Source organism: Phalangium opilio, unplaced genomic scaffold, assembly GCF_054372755.1.
Source record: "Phalangium opilio isolate 3A_F unplaced genomic scaffold, DU_Popi_V2 ptg000011l_1, whole genome shotgun sequence".
NCBI lineage: Eukaryota > Metazoa > Arthropoda > Arachnida > Opiliones > Phalangiidae > Phalangium > Phalangium opilio.
The window spans coordinates 6,788,956-6,804,345 of NW_028324147.1; the positions used below are offsets into that span (position 1 = coordinate 6,788,956).

At 36.4% G+C, this 15,390-nt stretch overlaps 1 protein-coding gene and 1 long non-coding RNA gene across 4 annotated transcripts in view; one reads left to right on the forward strand and one right to left on the reverse strand.

Moving 5' to 3' along the window:
- The window catches only part of LOC149710129 (uncharacterized), a 210,185-nt gene that overhangs the window by 187,852 nt on the left and 6,943 nt on the right, over positions 1-15,390 (forward strand). For both annotated transcript variants that reach the window (XR_016376849.1, XR_016376850.1), the window contains exon 5: positions 3,049-3,291. This is a non-coding gene — a long non-coding RNA (uncharacterized LOC149710129). The remainder of the gene's footprint in view (positions 1-3,048; positions 3,292-15,390) is intronic.
- LOC149710136 (paired box protein Pax-3-B-like) overlaps positions 1-15,390 on the reverse strand; it is a 38,901-nt gene that overhangs the window by 7,649 nt on the left and 15,862 nt on the right. For both annotated transcript variants that reach the window (XM_089859539.1, XM_089859532.1), the window contains exon 4: positions 3,038-3,252. In XM_089859539.1, the coding sequence (XP_089715665.1) occupies positions 3,038-3,252 (215 nt within the window). The remainder of the gene's footprint in view (positions 1-3,037; positions 3,253-15,390) is intronic.

The following is a 15,390-nucleotide window of genomic DNA, read 5'->3' on the forward strand; positions in this document are numbered from 1 at the left end:
GTGACTGTAACCTAAATGCCGATGCCCATTCACAACACACTAATAACACTACGAAATTCACGCATGCCCCGTAGAGTTTTATTTGATGGAAGGTAAGCTAGATATAGACCCCGCCTCTCTCTACACAACACTTTGTATACATCCCTATAGCACTTCGAATGAATTTACTTCTGGAGATTTAAGAGATTTTGAAAGATTTTGAAAGATTTTTGGCCCCTTGTATCTGACACCTCGCGCCTAAGCTCGCGTTAAAAAAACGTTTCGAACATTTCGGGACTTGATAAAAAATGGGTTTTAGAATGTTTTGATGAGCGGTGTTATAGTGTTTTCAATTCGGTGGCGTGCGTCCGCGATTATGATTAGATTGGATCCGTCAATCGCAGCAGACACCTCGCACCTAGATTCTGGTGGGCTAAAACGATACGTGTGGTGGTGTTTGAGGAATATACAGTTTTTTGATTATTTTCGGATTCTTATCATAGGGTATGAATCGCGACCCGTCCATCATCAAAAACGCCTCGAATTTAGGATGATACAAGTCGGGAAAACCAAAATATTACCTCTCCGTGTCGAGAAGATTATATAACCTTAAGTATCCAATGAAAACGTCGACCTTTTGCCCTCATCCTTTCCCGCGCTTTGCGCTTCCGCATTTCATCCTTACTCTCAACATTATCTTCCTCCATTTTACATATAAAAATCAAATACTCACAAAAAGAAGTGGCAAAAACCTGCTGGCTCTTTACAACCACTTAATTTGACTTAATATCCAATTTCCAACAACAATAATATACCGGTAGTTTAATTGACAACCTACTAGCATCGAAATTCTCATAAGGAATGGCTCCCGCGGATAAAAAACGGCAATTTTCAACTAGGTGGGCGTTATCTCATAAGATTTGAAAAATATCATTTGTCTTTTTTACCAATGCCTAACCGTTTGGATTTTTTAAAGCAGTCTTAGCACCAAAAAATATTTTTGAATGAGGATAAAAAAGGTCTGTCCTCTCGTAATTTTTTAAGCTTTTATCATGATTACTCTATACAACAGTAACAAGGAGTATAAACGCATTAGTGGAAGCAGTATTTTTTTCCCAAAACAATCTCGCTTATGTTTATGCAATGAATGAAATATATCACAATGCACGGGCCTTGATAGATATAGGAGGCAATGAAGGAAATATATCGCATGCACGGGCCTTGGAGGCCATAGGAGGCAATGATAATCTCTCTCTTTGCACGAGAGGTTTATCTTTAATATTTAAATAAATATAATTATTTTTAATTATTTTAATCTTCAATAATTAACATTAATAATAGTTAAATCGTTTAAAATAAAGTTATACTTATTATCTTCTCAAACTTTGCTAATATTGACGTTTAAAGTGAAGGGTACCCCTCTTCCCGCTTTCTTCAAATTTTGGGGTATATATACGATTCGTTTCCATTATAATAGTAAGGAAAAACCGCAAATGCGAAAACCTTTGGTAGCGATCCTACCTTAGGGAGGCTAGACGTTTCTCGTAACCCTAGCTGATCGCCGCGTATATCCTAAAACCAAACGATGATAATGGAGTAGAAGCCAATGATACAGATTGGTGTCTATGTGGAATAGACGGAAGACCAGTGGATGGTGGTGTTAGAAGGCAGTGTAAGTGCAGACGGGTGTCAATGTGGGATTGACAAAGAACAGAAGATGGTGGTGATTAGAAGCCAGTATGTACAGACTGGTGTCCACGTGGAATGGACGAAGACCAGAAGATGGTGGTGATTAGCAGCCAGTAAGAACAGACTAGTGTCCGTGTGGTATGGACAAAGACCAGAAGATTGGTGGTGTGAGAACTCAAGTAGAGGAGCCATTTCCGTGACTGTGAAAGCAGTTCGGAAATGGCGAACACGTTTGCTCCGATACGCAAACTGCGAACGCGGTCACGTGGGTGTAACAACGGACAGACAGACAGACACACAGACAGACACACACACAGACAGACACACACACAGACACGGCCGTTACAGAACCTCTCCTGGACTACGTCACACGGAGAGGTAAAAAGTTTAGGTTAATTCTGTTTTCGAGAAAATAGGAAACTGGCTTAACGGTTTTGCTTCTTGTTTGAGATTGAAATGGACTAAGTGATTGATCAACTACTAATTGACTACTTAGTTGATAATATTAGGCTAAAAGGGATTGCTAAAATGTTTTCCTTTCAATCGAGAGAGTGTATCAAATAATGAAGTATATCAATTAGAACCATGTTTCTAACTAAAATATTAAAGAAGATACGAACAATTATGTTTTCGTAATGGAGACTACACGTTAGGCTTTCCCGCCAAGCACTGCATGGGAGTACCCCTGTTGGATGAATCCTTCAGATGGTACTAGTCGTCCAATAGGGGTACTTCCCAGTTCTTCGCGGGAAATTCTAAAGCGTTTTGTTCATTACTCGCCGCCATTACCTAAACTTAATTGCACTCGTATCTTCTTTAATATTGTAGATAGAAACATGGTTCCAATTAATATATTCATTATTTTATACACTCTTTCGATTAATAAAGAAAAAATTCCTCTTATTTGTTATTTAAACTGTATCCTTCCGAAATGCAGCTAGAAATATAACTAAACGTTTACTTCTCCGCTGTTAATACACTCTGGTTTAACAATGAAACCGATTCTTTATACCCTGCACGAGAGCCAATCAACTTAGCCACGTATAGAGCCCAGAAAACTGACAATGCATTTCCATAAAAAAAATTTGAACCTCGGTGGTCCCAAATTTAATACGTAATTGAATTAAAAAAAAATCATGTTAAATAATTCAAAATCATCATTTTGAACTTCCTTTTCTAAAAGAAAATTTAAAACTATTTTGGGTGGTCCGTAGACAAATTTGCAAAATGATCCATCCTCACGATATTAAACTTAATCACCTTGGGGCAATTATACGAACGACTGTGGTTTTAATTGCTTAATTTGTATTTTATAATTTTTTCGTTACGGTAAAACAATTGAGTTCTTCTAATTAAGATTGTTACTTACTTGTATTCTAGCTTCTGTGAGTTTCGTCCTCTGGGCCAGTTCTTCTCGAGTGTAAATATCCGGATATTGAGTCCGTTCGAAGGCCTTCTCCAACTCGTCCAATTGTAAGGCGGTGAAGGTTGTCCTGGATCGTCTCTGCTTCCTCTTCAATTGCAAACCCGGTTCGGAATCGCAGTCCGAAAGGGCAGAATCGTCGCCACTAATGTCTTTGACGCCTGCAATAAACGGTCGAGAAACGTTTCGTTTAAATTGAGGTAAGAATTAAGGGTTAAGAGTTGGGACGATATTTATGCAAATTCAGAATTTGTAAGCTGCCCTTCCCCATAAAATTCACGATATTGGACTTTAAAACTATTTCTTTGTTGATTTGAGGGGGCACTGTTGTGAACTAAATGTTTATATCTGCAATTCTGAATAGTTTTTGTTCAGTTTTAAAGAAATTGACGAGAAACAAATGTGCGCGATGTTTTGCATACTTAGATGTTCTGAAATTTAATTTTGTTAAGTCGGAATCTTGAAGGAGATAGGGATGGAGTAGTAACCGCCACACCTATGACGTTGCCGTCTGTACCCCCATCTACGGCATGCAACCAAGCGCTCCCAGCATCCTCAGCGGCGTTACGGAAACGTCGAGAATGCCCCTTGTGTCTTAAAAGAAGAAGCTAGTTCTCATACAAATACAATGGCAGCACTTAACAATCGCCTATACCGAAGGATAGGGGCGTCCGCAAGCAGGTACACTGGGAGACTTTCATAGCTGCCGCAGATGGCCCATCATCATAACCGCTCCATTTCACCTCTTTTCTCCCTGTATAAATCTCACACAATAACTTGTAGGTCTTAAGCCTAACTTACAAATGAAAATTGAAACACAATTTTCTGTGTTTCCCGCCCGACAAACTCGAGAAATCTTTCATCTAGAGAGCCATAGTCGTACTTTTAAAATTTAGTAAACTGTCTTTTAACTAACTTCTCTTGTCGGTGGTACAACTAGGCCTAGTGTGGAACTTTATGTTTGTTTAATATTTTGGTAAATAATCCTTAAAATACACTCTCTAAATGTGAGTTCTGCTTCTGTAAGTTCCATTGCTATCCAAGGGACCAAGGATGTAGAAACCTTCATAAAATCGTCTGCTTTTCTCAAGATTCCGAAACATTCGTCTTATCGCGAAACTTTAAAGACTCATAAGAACCTCTATAAAAATTTCAATGGCACGCCGCATAGAGCAGTGACACCTAATTAATTATATCCCCGCGTTTATTTATAAAATCTAGCTATCTTGGCAAGTTTGCCTAGATTTAATGAACGAGAAATATTTTATAGGCCTAGAACGAATGCGCGCTATACTTTAGCTCGCTCTAACGAAGGATGTCTCACGCCATTAAACCGTAACCTACGACGTTACTTGGCACCGATAGCATTCCTTATTATTAACTCCCCAAACTTGGCAGACATCTTTTGAAGTTTAAATAAAAAAAAAAAAATACATTCTAAATGATAGCGATTTATAGTAGACAAAATTTTTTTTCAAGTATTTAAAAATCGTTCCCTACCTGATAAGAATTATATAACATGAGACGTAAGTAAAATAACAAATACCAGGGATAGATTTAATTTTAGAAGTAGGAATGGAGAACAGAGTAATGTGGGCGCGCGTCAAAGTCCCGGACCCCCTTCCACGGGACGGAGGGGTATGAAAGAAGAGACGGGGGGGGGTCATAGCTACAGAGGTAAAAAGGAATGACGTATTTTTCGCCGTCCCCGTCAGCAACGTCATCAAAACGTAGTTTAAGTGAGCCAATAAGATAAATTAAACTTTTCGTTACGTGTTGGAGGGAGGGGCTCTATACTGGGTGGTCTATGAGTCGGACTGAAGTAAATACTAACCGTTCTCCATTCCTACTTCTAAAATTAAATCTATCCCTGCCCGGACTGCAAAATGGAGATAGAAGTTACATTTTCGACTCAAAATCGATTTCCCAAAGAACATCCCCCATAGTTTATTGCAGACTTATCAGAAAACCTTTATGTTGCACACAAAATTTACAATTTAAACATAAACCCATTTACTTATGCTTGTGATATTTCAGTTCCCCCTCCTTGTCTGGAGTCACTTTTAATCTTATTAGGGGGATTTTTCTGCCTATTTTTTTTTCTCCTTCAATTTCTACATTTCGAACGACTTCAATTCAATATATCTTTCCATGGAGGTACTTTTTTCTTTCTTTCGCGAAGAGGGGCGCATAAGATTTGAAAGGTTTTCGCGCGTGTGGCGGCAGAATCAAGGAACCCGCAGCACCCTGGGTGTCCGCCGGCTCAGTTTTTGACCCTCACTCGTCAGGTAACTTTATCAATTGCCTTTCATAATAAATCCCGGCGCTAAGCATAATATGGTGGTCTTTTAAAGTTTGTAGAAACGCCGTGAGCACGTCCGTCCAGATGAATGTCGTTGATGAACATTAGTGTATGTGTTATAGGATATACTTTTGAAACGTCTCCCTTATTTAGTATAATAGCGAAGGGCCTATTTTTAAATTAGGAAAACCACACTAATTACTTAAAACTGAATATTCAGAGATGCGACATCAATAACTTCTTTCTACAGGCAATATGTCCTATTTACAGAAATTTTACCCCAAAAACACTTAATTTTAAAAATTCATCAGAATTGCAAGAAAAGTTAAAATTCTTTGGAAAATAAAACCATGCACCTTCTTCTAAATGAAGTATTTTATACTCATTATAGGTTCGTTGTATAAACGGGTTTCATGACTTTTTGTGTTGAACATACTCTCCACCATATTTTAAAATGGCGGCCCGAATAGTAACAAATATCTCCAGTGCACATCCGACCAGGGAGAAAAGAGGTAAGATGGAGCGGTAATGATCATGGGCGATCTGCGACAATAAAAATCTCCAAGTGTACCTTCTACCTTGCGCGTGCACGCCCTACCCTTCGGAAGAGGCGATTGTTAAGTGCTGCCGCTTAGCGCCATTGTATTTGTACGATAACTAGCTTCTGTTTTTGAGACACAGGGGGCATTGTCGACGTTTCCGTACCGTACAAACCCTACCGAAACGCTGAGCATACTGGGAGACCTTCGTTGCATGTCGTAGATGGGAGTACAGACTGCATGAACGTTACAGGTATCTAGGTTTCTACTCCATCCCTCTTTCCTTCAAGATCTGACGGGCAACGCCGGGTTCCTTTTCCGCTAGTACGTGTACATCTTAAACTTAACAATCCCCGGGACTCTTAACTATATAGTTCCCACACTATTCACGGGTGCACCATCCAGAATGCATCCCATAAACACATTATTAGACGTTTGTTTTTACGACATTTTAGTTTTATCGATAAATATTTCTCCGCGACAGTCTGGGCTTGATAAGAATTGACATTCCAGGCAATTTTTCCCCAACTATAAGATCATGAGGTAACTATAAACGTGTAGAAGCTACCGAGCGGTCCCCATCCTCTGATCTTCCCTGGCATGAATCTTTTTGGGGAAAAATCTCTTAAAGCGTTGAAACGTTTCACCCATGAACCAGTTCTTAAATATATGACTTTTGATGGAAACGATACCAGCTTAAGAACGACCCTTAAACCCCCATAAAGAAAATCCAGTCAGATTTACTTTCTTTTCGTATCGTTTTTTTTTTCTTCAAACTTTTTTCCTTCTAAAAAGAAGTAAAAGCCAAAAAAAATTATAAAATAACTTAACGCCTTTAACATGCCCTCTTCAAATTTTTTAAGATAGCCCAAAAATTGAATCACTACAAGGTTATTAATATAAGTTTCTTGTTCGTTTCATATGGGATTCAAATACATGGTTGGTACGAATTGCATTCTGGGAGACTTTGGTGCACGGTCGTACGATTGAAGCGACATCTCATGAGACAAAAATGTTATCGTTTACTTCTGCCATTTTTTTAAAGATGAGACGTTTACCTTACTTTACCTTATTTAAGTTGAAATTATAAACTAGTCCTTGGGACCAGCTAGTGAGGCGCGGGGTTTGAATTAAAAAGTGGTTCATCGAATAATCTGCACGGTTTTGGACTTGTCCTATATTTCCAAGCCAGGTTTTGACATTTGAAAATAAATCAGCTTACAAGCTTACGTTTAATTAGGGATAGATTTAATTTTAGAAGTAGGAATGGCGAACAGAGTAATCTGGGCGCACCTCAAAGTCCCGAACCCCCTTCCACTCTAAAGAAGAGGCGGGTCATAGCGACAGAGGTAAAAAGGAACTACGTACTTTTCACCGTCCTCGTCAGCAACGTCATCAAAACGTAGTTTAAGTGAGCCAATAAGATAATTTAAACTTTTCGTTACGTGTTGGAGGGAGGGGCTCTATACTGGGCTATGAGTCGGACTGAAGTAAATACTAACCGTTCGCCATTTCTACTTCTGAAATTAAATCTATCCCTGGTTTAATATATCATCAGTGATGACTGCAGCAGCTTGAGCCCCTTTACGAAATTTTTAATGCTGGATTAAGACTTAGGAAGATAAACTTATGAAATCACGAATTTACTTAATTTTAAAACTAGTTTATGATGAGGAGGATATAAGTTTCGTTTTGCGAAGCGTTTCAAAGTCATATTTTATGAGTTTTAGTTTAATGGAAATAAAAGGGTTGGAGTGAGAGATTTACGACTTTTATTAAAATAAAAAAAAATTTAAAAACTAGCTTTCAATTTATAAAATGATCATGACAGAATAAGGGTGACGACTTCTATGGTTTCATAAACAAGATTTAGCGCGGCTTATTTAAATCTTTATAAATGTTAATTTTACCTGGACCTTAAAGTGGAACTAATGGTGTTTTTGCAATTTTTATACCGTATTTTATCATTTTTACCATCGGGATGTGTCAAAATTTGGGTGCAGGTATATTTAAACAAAGATCTGCATGGTAATAATATTCAATAATATATGGCCTAGCTATATCTAGGGATCTAGCTTCTATCAAGCGGGTCGTTTTCCCTGTGGCTCACGTAACTGCTAATTGAACTAAGGAAATTTAAATCTAAATCATTGAAGAGTTTATACAATATTTGCTCCTTAAAGCATTCTCTAGACATGAGGTTTTTAATTTAAAATAAGTGAAATTTTGACTTTTACGAAAATATAGTGCAGATCGTATGACACTTGTTTATATCAATTTGCATATACAGGGTGTTTGTGATAAGTCTAACATAAATTAAGGGGGATGTTCTTTGGGCGAATTTGAGTCGAAAATGTAACTTCTATGACATTTTGCCACAAGAGCCACTGTTTTCAAGTTAACATTGGACTGTTTTAGCGATGACCCCTTAAGTTTAATTAAGAAACAAAGACAAATACTAATTTAATTAAAGGGTCATCCCTAAAACACTCAAATCATAACTCGAAAACAATGGCCCGGGCATAGAACATTTTTGCCTCAAAATTGCCCAGATTCAGTGGCGTAGCGTGGGAGGGGGCCAAGGCCGGGGGCGGCAAAATGTCGCCGGTGAAGCGGGTAGAGTTGAGATCAATGTTTCATGACAGAACGTTTGACAAGTCAACAAACAACAATGACGTAAATTTTAAATTTGCGGCCCAGCCTGTGATTCGTCGTTGACGCTCTCAGCCTCTCGCCTCCCAAATGGGGGTTGAAATAACTATCTCTACTGTTATTTTACTAAGCTCTGGTTCGACCATAGGATAAATAAGTAGTCTCTCTAAATTAAAAGTGAATAGACGAATTCATATTCCATACAAAAAACCAACCTAGTGGAAAGCAGAGACCGTTTCGTCCAAGCCGCAATCGACTTTGCTAAGACTCTCTGCGAAAAACTCGGAATCAAACTCAAAACGAGAAGAATTCGCAGGAAAAACCGCATGCCTGGCGATGAATCCGCAGATGCAGCTTTGTCTCACGAGCAGGAACTCCGTCGAGAGGTGTTCGCATCATTTGACAAGATCATTCAAGAAATGACTCGATTTCAGCAAGTTCAAGAAATAGCGGACAAGTTCGGATTTTTGACGCCAGCGAAGCTTTTGGACTGCAAGTACGAGTGTGATCTTTCCCATGTATTAGAAGACATCGACAAGGACGAGTTTCAGATCGAGCGGAAGCGTCTCCGGCAGTTTGTCGCCAGTTCTGAATCAGAGAAAGATATAAGGGGGAAAGGACCACCGGAGCTCCTCCAGTTCATTCAAAAACTGAATCTGGGAATTTCGGTTCCAAATATAGTCATCTTGATTCGTATATATTTGACTATGGCAATTAGTGTCGCTAGTTGTGAGAGAAGTTTTTCGAAGTTGAAACTAATCTAAAATTATTTCAGATCCACTATGAGCTCCACTAGACTATCAAACTTGGCTATATTGTCGATTGAACAAGAATTGGCTGCAAATATTGATTTTGACAAAGTTATTTCTGACTTCGCTGCTCGTAAGGCCCGTAGAATCCGTTTGTGAAACCGCTGATCCTATTTTACCTTCAATAAAAGATACCTCACTGCCTGTGAAATGATGTCTCGAAATTTAATTTTAATTAGGTATTGAATGGGGGCGGCAAAATGGGTCTCCCGCCCCGGGCGCTGAGATGGCACGCTACGCCACTGCAGATTTTTGATAGACCTTTAGAGTAAAACTTCAAGCGTATACAATTGAAATTTCGACTTTACCAAATGTATATGCGACACTTTTTTATGTCAATTTGTATTGTAAAACACTTGATAGCCCTAGGAAAACCAAGAACCTACGGATACAAAAGTCAAACGTGTAATTTTTGCATACAGAATATGTACACACAAGAAACCCAAGTTTAAAATTACTATCTTTCTGCCTTCCTCCAACCTCCCATTGAATAACAATCGTGTAAGCTTATACACATGGCTCTCAATTTCGCTAAATTTAATAACAATCCTCACTCGCTCCGAGGATGTCTATGGGGGCCGGAGTGATTCGAGAATTTATACAAAGTTGCGTGCGAATCTGGTTAAATGTTTCGCGAGTGAGCGAGCGAGCGCATGCGGTGTAGAATATCTCCGTTGGTGGGCCTGTCCGAGCTACGAAAGGTGACCCCCTCGACGCATTAACACCTTAGATATGCCCCGAATAATACAACACCGTCATTAAATTCTAGAACCCCCAATACTCTCGCCGCCGCCAGTGCAAATCTCTCTACCCGCCATTATTTTATAAACTTGGCGACCCCGTCCCGGTGGTATCTGCCTCTTTAAATATGAAACAAGTTGGCTAACACTGTGCCAAAGCCCCGCCGAAAATATGGTGGAATCAAGAACGCAGATACGTTTCACGTTTCCATGCAGCAAAGGCCAGGAACCGGCTGAGTCGAGGTGGTTAGTAAAAGGGAAAGGAATTGAGGAGGTAAATTGGATTTCAGCGACATCTATGAGGTACATTATGTCGAGGTAATGTTTCTAGCTACCTATTGGTTAATAATTTCGTCTGCTCCAATGCTCAGCTAACCAGCCAATAGAATACTTTGAAGTAATTAAGAGGGAAAGACACGGGGAGTAAAACTTTGCCTTCCATCTCGCTTTTTGACGCCTGCGCTGTAGTCTTTTTGTATCATGAGAGTGCGCAGAGACGGCAATGGGTCAAACCCCTTGTAACTGAGGGTTGCCTACCACCTTCTTTTACGTCGAAAATGTCTATCGAAGAGAACACACATCCACGAATGCACTGGATACCCCACAAACAACGGTTAGGGAATTGAAATTGCCTGTCTTAATAATAGAAATAACATGGAATTTTTGAAATTATTTCAAGAGTGACTTAGATAGTCCGCAGGAATTTTCAAGAATGTTTGTTCGAATTGATGTTTAACAGGCAAAGAAGAGCATAGGGGTAAAACTCTAAAAGGCAACTCTAGATGGAGCCAGAGAGATAAGCCTGAATCCTTTAACCGCCAATGAAGCGCGGAAATTAAGTACCCTTTCCATGAGAGGAAAACCCCTTGATATCTTGGGAATTTGGACGGTGTTAAAAATGTCTTTTAAAAAAGGTCAAATGAAATTTTCTCCTTAAAGAGCCGTTTAGTTGGACTCACGCGTTTGCGCGCCTTTGATTATAAGTTCTCGGCGCGGTCTTCTTCTTCTTCTCCTCTGCTTTTCGCCTAGCTTTCAAAACGTCCATTATTAGCAAATGATAGCCTTTTGATAGGTGCTTATTTTCGAGTCAAAAAGGTGCCGGCCGCCGAAGTCGAGATACTTTTCTCGGCTATCTCTGTCAGATAGAAAAAGATTCTCCGTTTCCCTCTCGTCTGTCTACTACCTGTTCGTTCTTCTTCCTATCTCTCACGCGGGCTCTTTAAATTTTAGTATTCAGTTATCGTACTCGCTTTTAGTAGCTTATAATACGCCATTTATCTTTTTCGAATATTTTCCCTGCTCGAACAGATTTTTTATCTACGTGTGAGATTACGTAATCGTAATCGAAATGGTAGATTATTAGAAACGTAGTAACGCGTGGCCTTGGATGTGTGTCTGTTCGTGGCGCTCGGATACACGAAAAACATGGCGAGGAATTGATCCACTGCCAGCTCCGAGCATAGAGTTTAAAGAATAGGGTATATCTCATGTGCTCCGAGCACGTATTTGGATGGAATTGAAGAATTACCGCGATTATAGAGTTGTGGTGGTTTCTCCAAACTCTGGACTAACATCAGATACACGAAATGATTTTTTTTTGCTGGTATAACTGAAGTATTTGAAGGAAAATGCGACTACTTTGGCACCACTACTATGCTGACTAATCTTCTACACACATTTCACCTTACTAAAGGTGCACTAGGGCTGAGCTAAAACTAGCCTTTGCCAATCATGTTGTGCAACATGAAAGCAATATTTTAGGGGTGCCAGAGGAGCAGCGCTTTGCTTTAAGCTATCATTAGATTATGGTTTGAAGAACAGACAGCCAATTTATCGGATAGGATTCTCATCCATAAAATATTTAAACTGTCTGTGATTTTATATTTAAACGCAATTCAAAATTTAATCAAAATCTCTCTGAGGTGCACGGTATTTGTTACTGAAACTACGCCAACACACGTAGATATACTATTAGGTAATTGTATTGTTTCTTGTACTTTTATACTACACGGTAGTGTCTATTTAGAGCGGACTATCGTCTCCGTTTCCAGCCCTGCTGCGTCTTTCTTGCCCTTGGCTGTATAAATAGTCAAACGTCAACTTATAAGTTTTTAAATTAAATTTAGTAAAAGTGGTGAAAGAAAATTCATCGCGATTCTTAATTCTTTACTCGATTAAGAACAACCTGGGCATATTTAAAACGTTGTTCCCACTCCCATGTAATATTGATCATGCCAGATGACAGACTTGACAGTTAAAACTTATTTGTGTTCTTTCCTCGTTAGACGGGCAACTCAGATAGAAGAATAAGATAGAGAAATCTTTGCATAAAATAATTTTCCATTAAAATCAAAATTTCTATCGCGATCACGCAACTCAACGCATTTAGCTATTTCCGTGAATATATCACTCCCAAATTTAATTTCTTTTATAGTACTCCTTGTCCTCTGCAATAAACATCAATTAAAATAATTCCGATGACTAATTACGGTATAGCTGTTATACTGTACAGTTTTAGAGAAAGTATACATACAGTTACAGTTTTAATAATTTCCTATTATATCAAAATAGAATCACGGAATTATTTTCTAGTTTAGTCTGAAGATCATAAAGGAAGTTACGAAACACCTTTATTAATTATAATATTGGGCCCATATTTCACCCGTTCCGCTTCTAGAACATTTTTTTTTTGCGCAAAAGAGTCATTTTTGAAATTCAATCAATCGAATCTGGTTCCGACATATCCGTTTGTTGTTTACATTATCGGCCTTTACCCAATTTAAGAAACCTTTCCTTTATTAAAACCGCTAGTAAGTTAAAGGAAATGGTCATTCTAGAATCTTTTATAAGTTTTTTATACCAAAGATCGTATAAAAATTAATATTTTAATTGGAACCAAATATATATCTTCAATTTTTAAAAAAAGATATAGCAATAAGCTAATTTTAAAGACTCCTACGCGTTGGACCTCTCCGTGAAGCATTTAGCAATTAAATAATGGCCCTTGATTTTGGTTGAATTTCTAATTTATTTTCTTATTTATTTATTATTATTTTAGATATTTTTTATGTATTTTTTATATATTATTTATTTATTTTTTATATATTATTTATTTTTTTATATATTATTTATTTTTTTATATATTATTTATTTATTTTTAAATATTATTTATATTATTTATATATTATTTATTTTTAAATATTATTTATATTATTTATATATTATTTATTTTTAAATATCATTTATTTATTTTTAAATATTATTTATATATTATTTATATATTATTTATTTTTAAATATCATTTATTTATTTATTTTTAAATATTATTTATATATTATTTATATATTATTTATTTTTAAATATCATTTATTTATTTATTTATTTTTAAATATTATTTATATATTATTTATTTTTAAATATCATTTATTTATTTATTTTTAAATATTATTTATATATTATTTATTTTTAAATATTATTTATATATTATTTATTTTTAAATATTATTTATATATTATTTATTTTTAAATATCATTTATTTATTTATTTTTAAATATCATTTATTTATTTATTTTTAAATATCATTTATATATTATTTATTTATTTTTAAATATTATTTATATATTATTTATTTATTTTTTCAAAAGAGAACATAAAACAATGCATATTTCAAATTGGAACCACGTGTCTATCTATAATATTAAAGAAGATAGAAGCAATTATACGTTTTGTTAAATTGTTATAGAACTCTGATGACGACAGAGGTCTATAAAATTCTATTGGACGACTAGTACCACCTGATGAACTTGTCCAATAGGATTTTAAAGCCCTCTGTCGTCATGTTCGCGCAGGCCCCTGTAACAAAACGTATACTTGCTCGTAACTTCTTTAATATTGTAGATAGACACGTGATTCCAATTTTAAATATTCATAATTTTATATTCTCTATTGAATAAAAAGAATTAGAAATTCGATAAAAATCAAGGTCCAATAATTAATGGCTAAATACTTCACATTTGAAAAATAAAAATTCGTCTGCATTATAAGTTATTGATTTTTAAATCGAAATCTGATCATCGTCTCGGCTTCTTCCGGCCGTTAATAATTGTGATTCATATTAAATTTTTACATTTATTTTGCGCATGAAATCTCAGAGCAGCGAGTTAGATGATTAAACCCGTTTAAATAAAACAAGCTTAGCATTATATTTTCCGACTTCAACGAGCAATCAAGCGAGCAGGTGCTGGTTTTTGAACATTTCCCGCTTTCTGTTTGATTAGAGTATAGTTTTAGATGAAATAGTCACTTATTTTGTCTGTAAATCGCTATAATCAGTATACTAAACCATAAAACTCGTTGTACAATCAGAAATAAGTAGGAAGCCTTGTACAACACCAGTTCTGAATTATCACGAAATGAATATTTACGTATAGGTCAAAATAAACAATAAATGAACCAACAACAACGCTTTAAACTTCCAATATTTGTGTTTCTTCTTCCATAAACCTGTTGAACTTGTTCTCTTGTCACTATTGACAAAGAAAAAGTGACGTAATCTAGCCTGGTATCGTGGGAGCTTCCATAGCCTTTATTGTTAATTTTGTATTACTTATCTAATTAAATTATAATCGATAACTTTGGTGAAAACAAGCGTATCTGTCTCGCTTACCTCTAAATATTTATCTAATATCGTATTGCGATTTTTTTTATGAATTCATAACTAAAACTTAATGAAAGTTTCCCATATATAGAATCAATTTAGTATTAATTTCTAACGTAGAAAATATCGATTAAGAAGGTCATTTTTAATTAATTTTCTATAAAATGATCAACTGAATCCATTCAAAAGACAGGAAAAATGGAAAACTTGATCAAAACACACAAGGAAGCTACGGAAAAATAAGATATAACCACTTGGTATTCACTAACAGTAAAATCGTGATGCCATCGACTGATAAATATTATTTACAGACTGACTTTTTTGTAAGTTTCAGAATCAAACGTTGTGAAATAAAATTCATTCGGAATCAAATATTTTCACGTATACGTCTGCTGTTCATTCTGAATTTGACCACGAAGTTATTTTGCACCTTTTATCCGTAAATCATTATGCAAACCAGGAAATGATTCTGATGTAAAATATAGACAAAGGTTTAGCACGTCAGAACTGTGCATGACACTTTAAACGTCAACTGCATGGAAACATTTTGAGGGGGGACAGAAGCATTTGGCCTCTTTGGAACGGTACCTATCGGTTCTA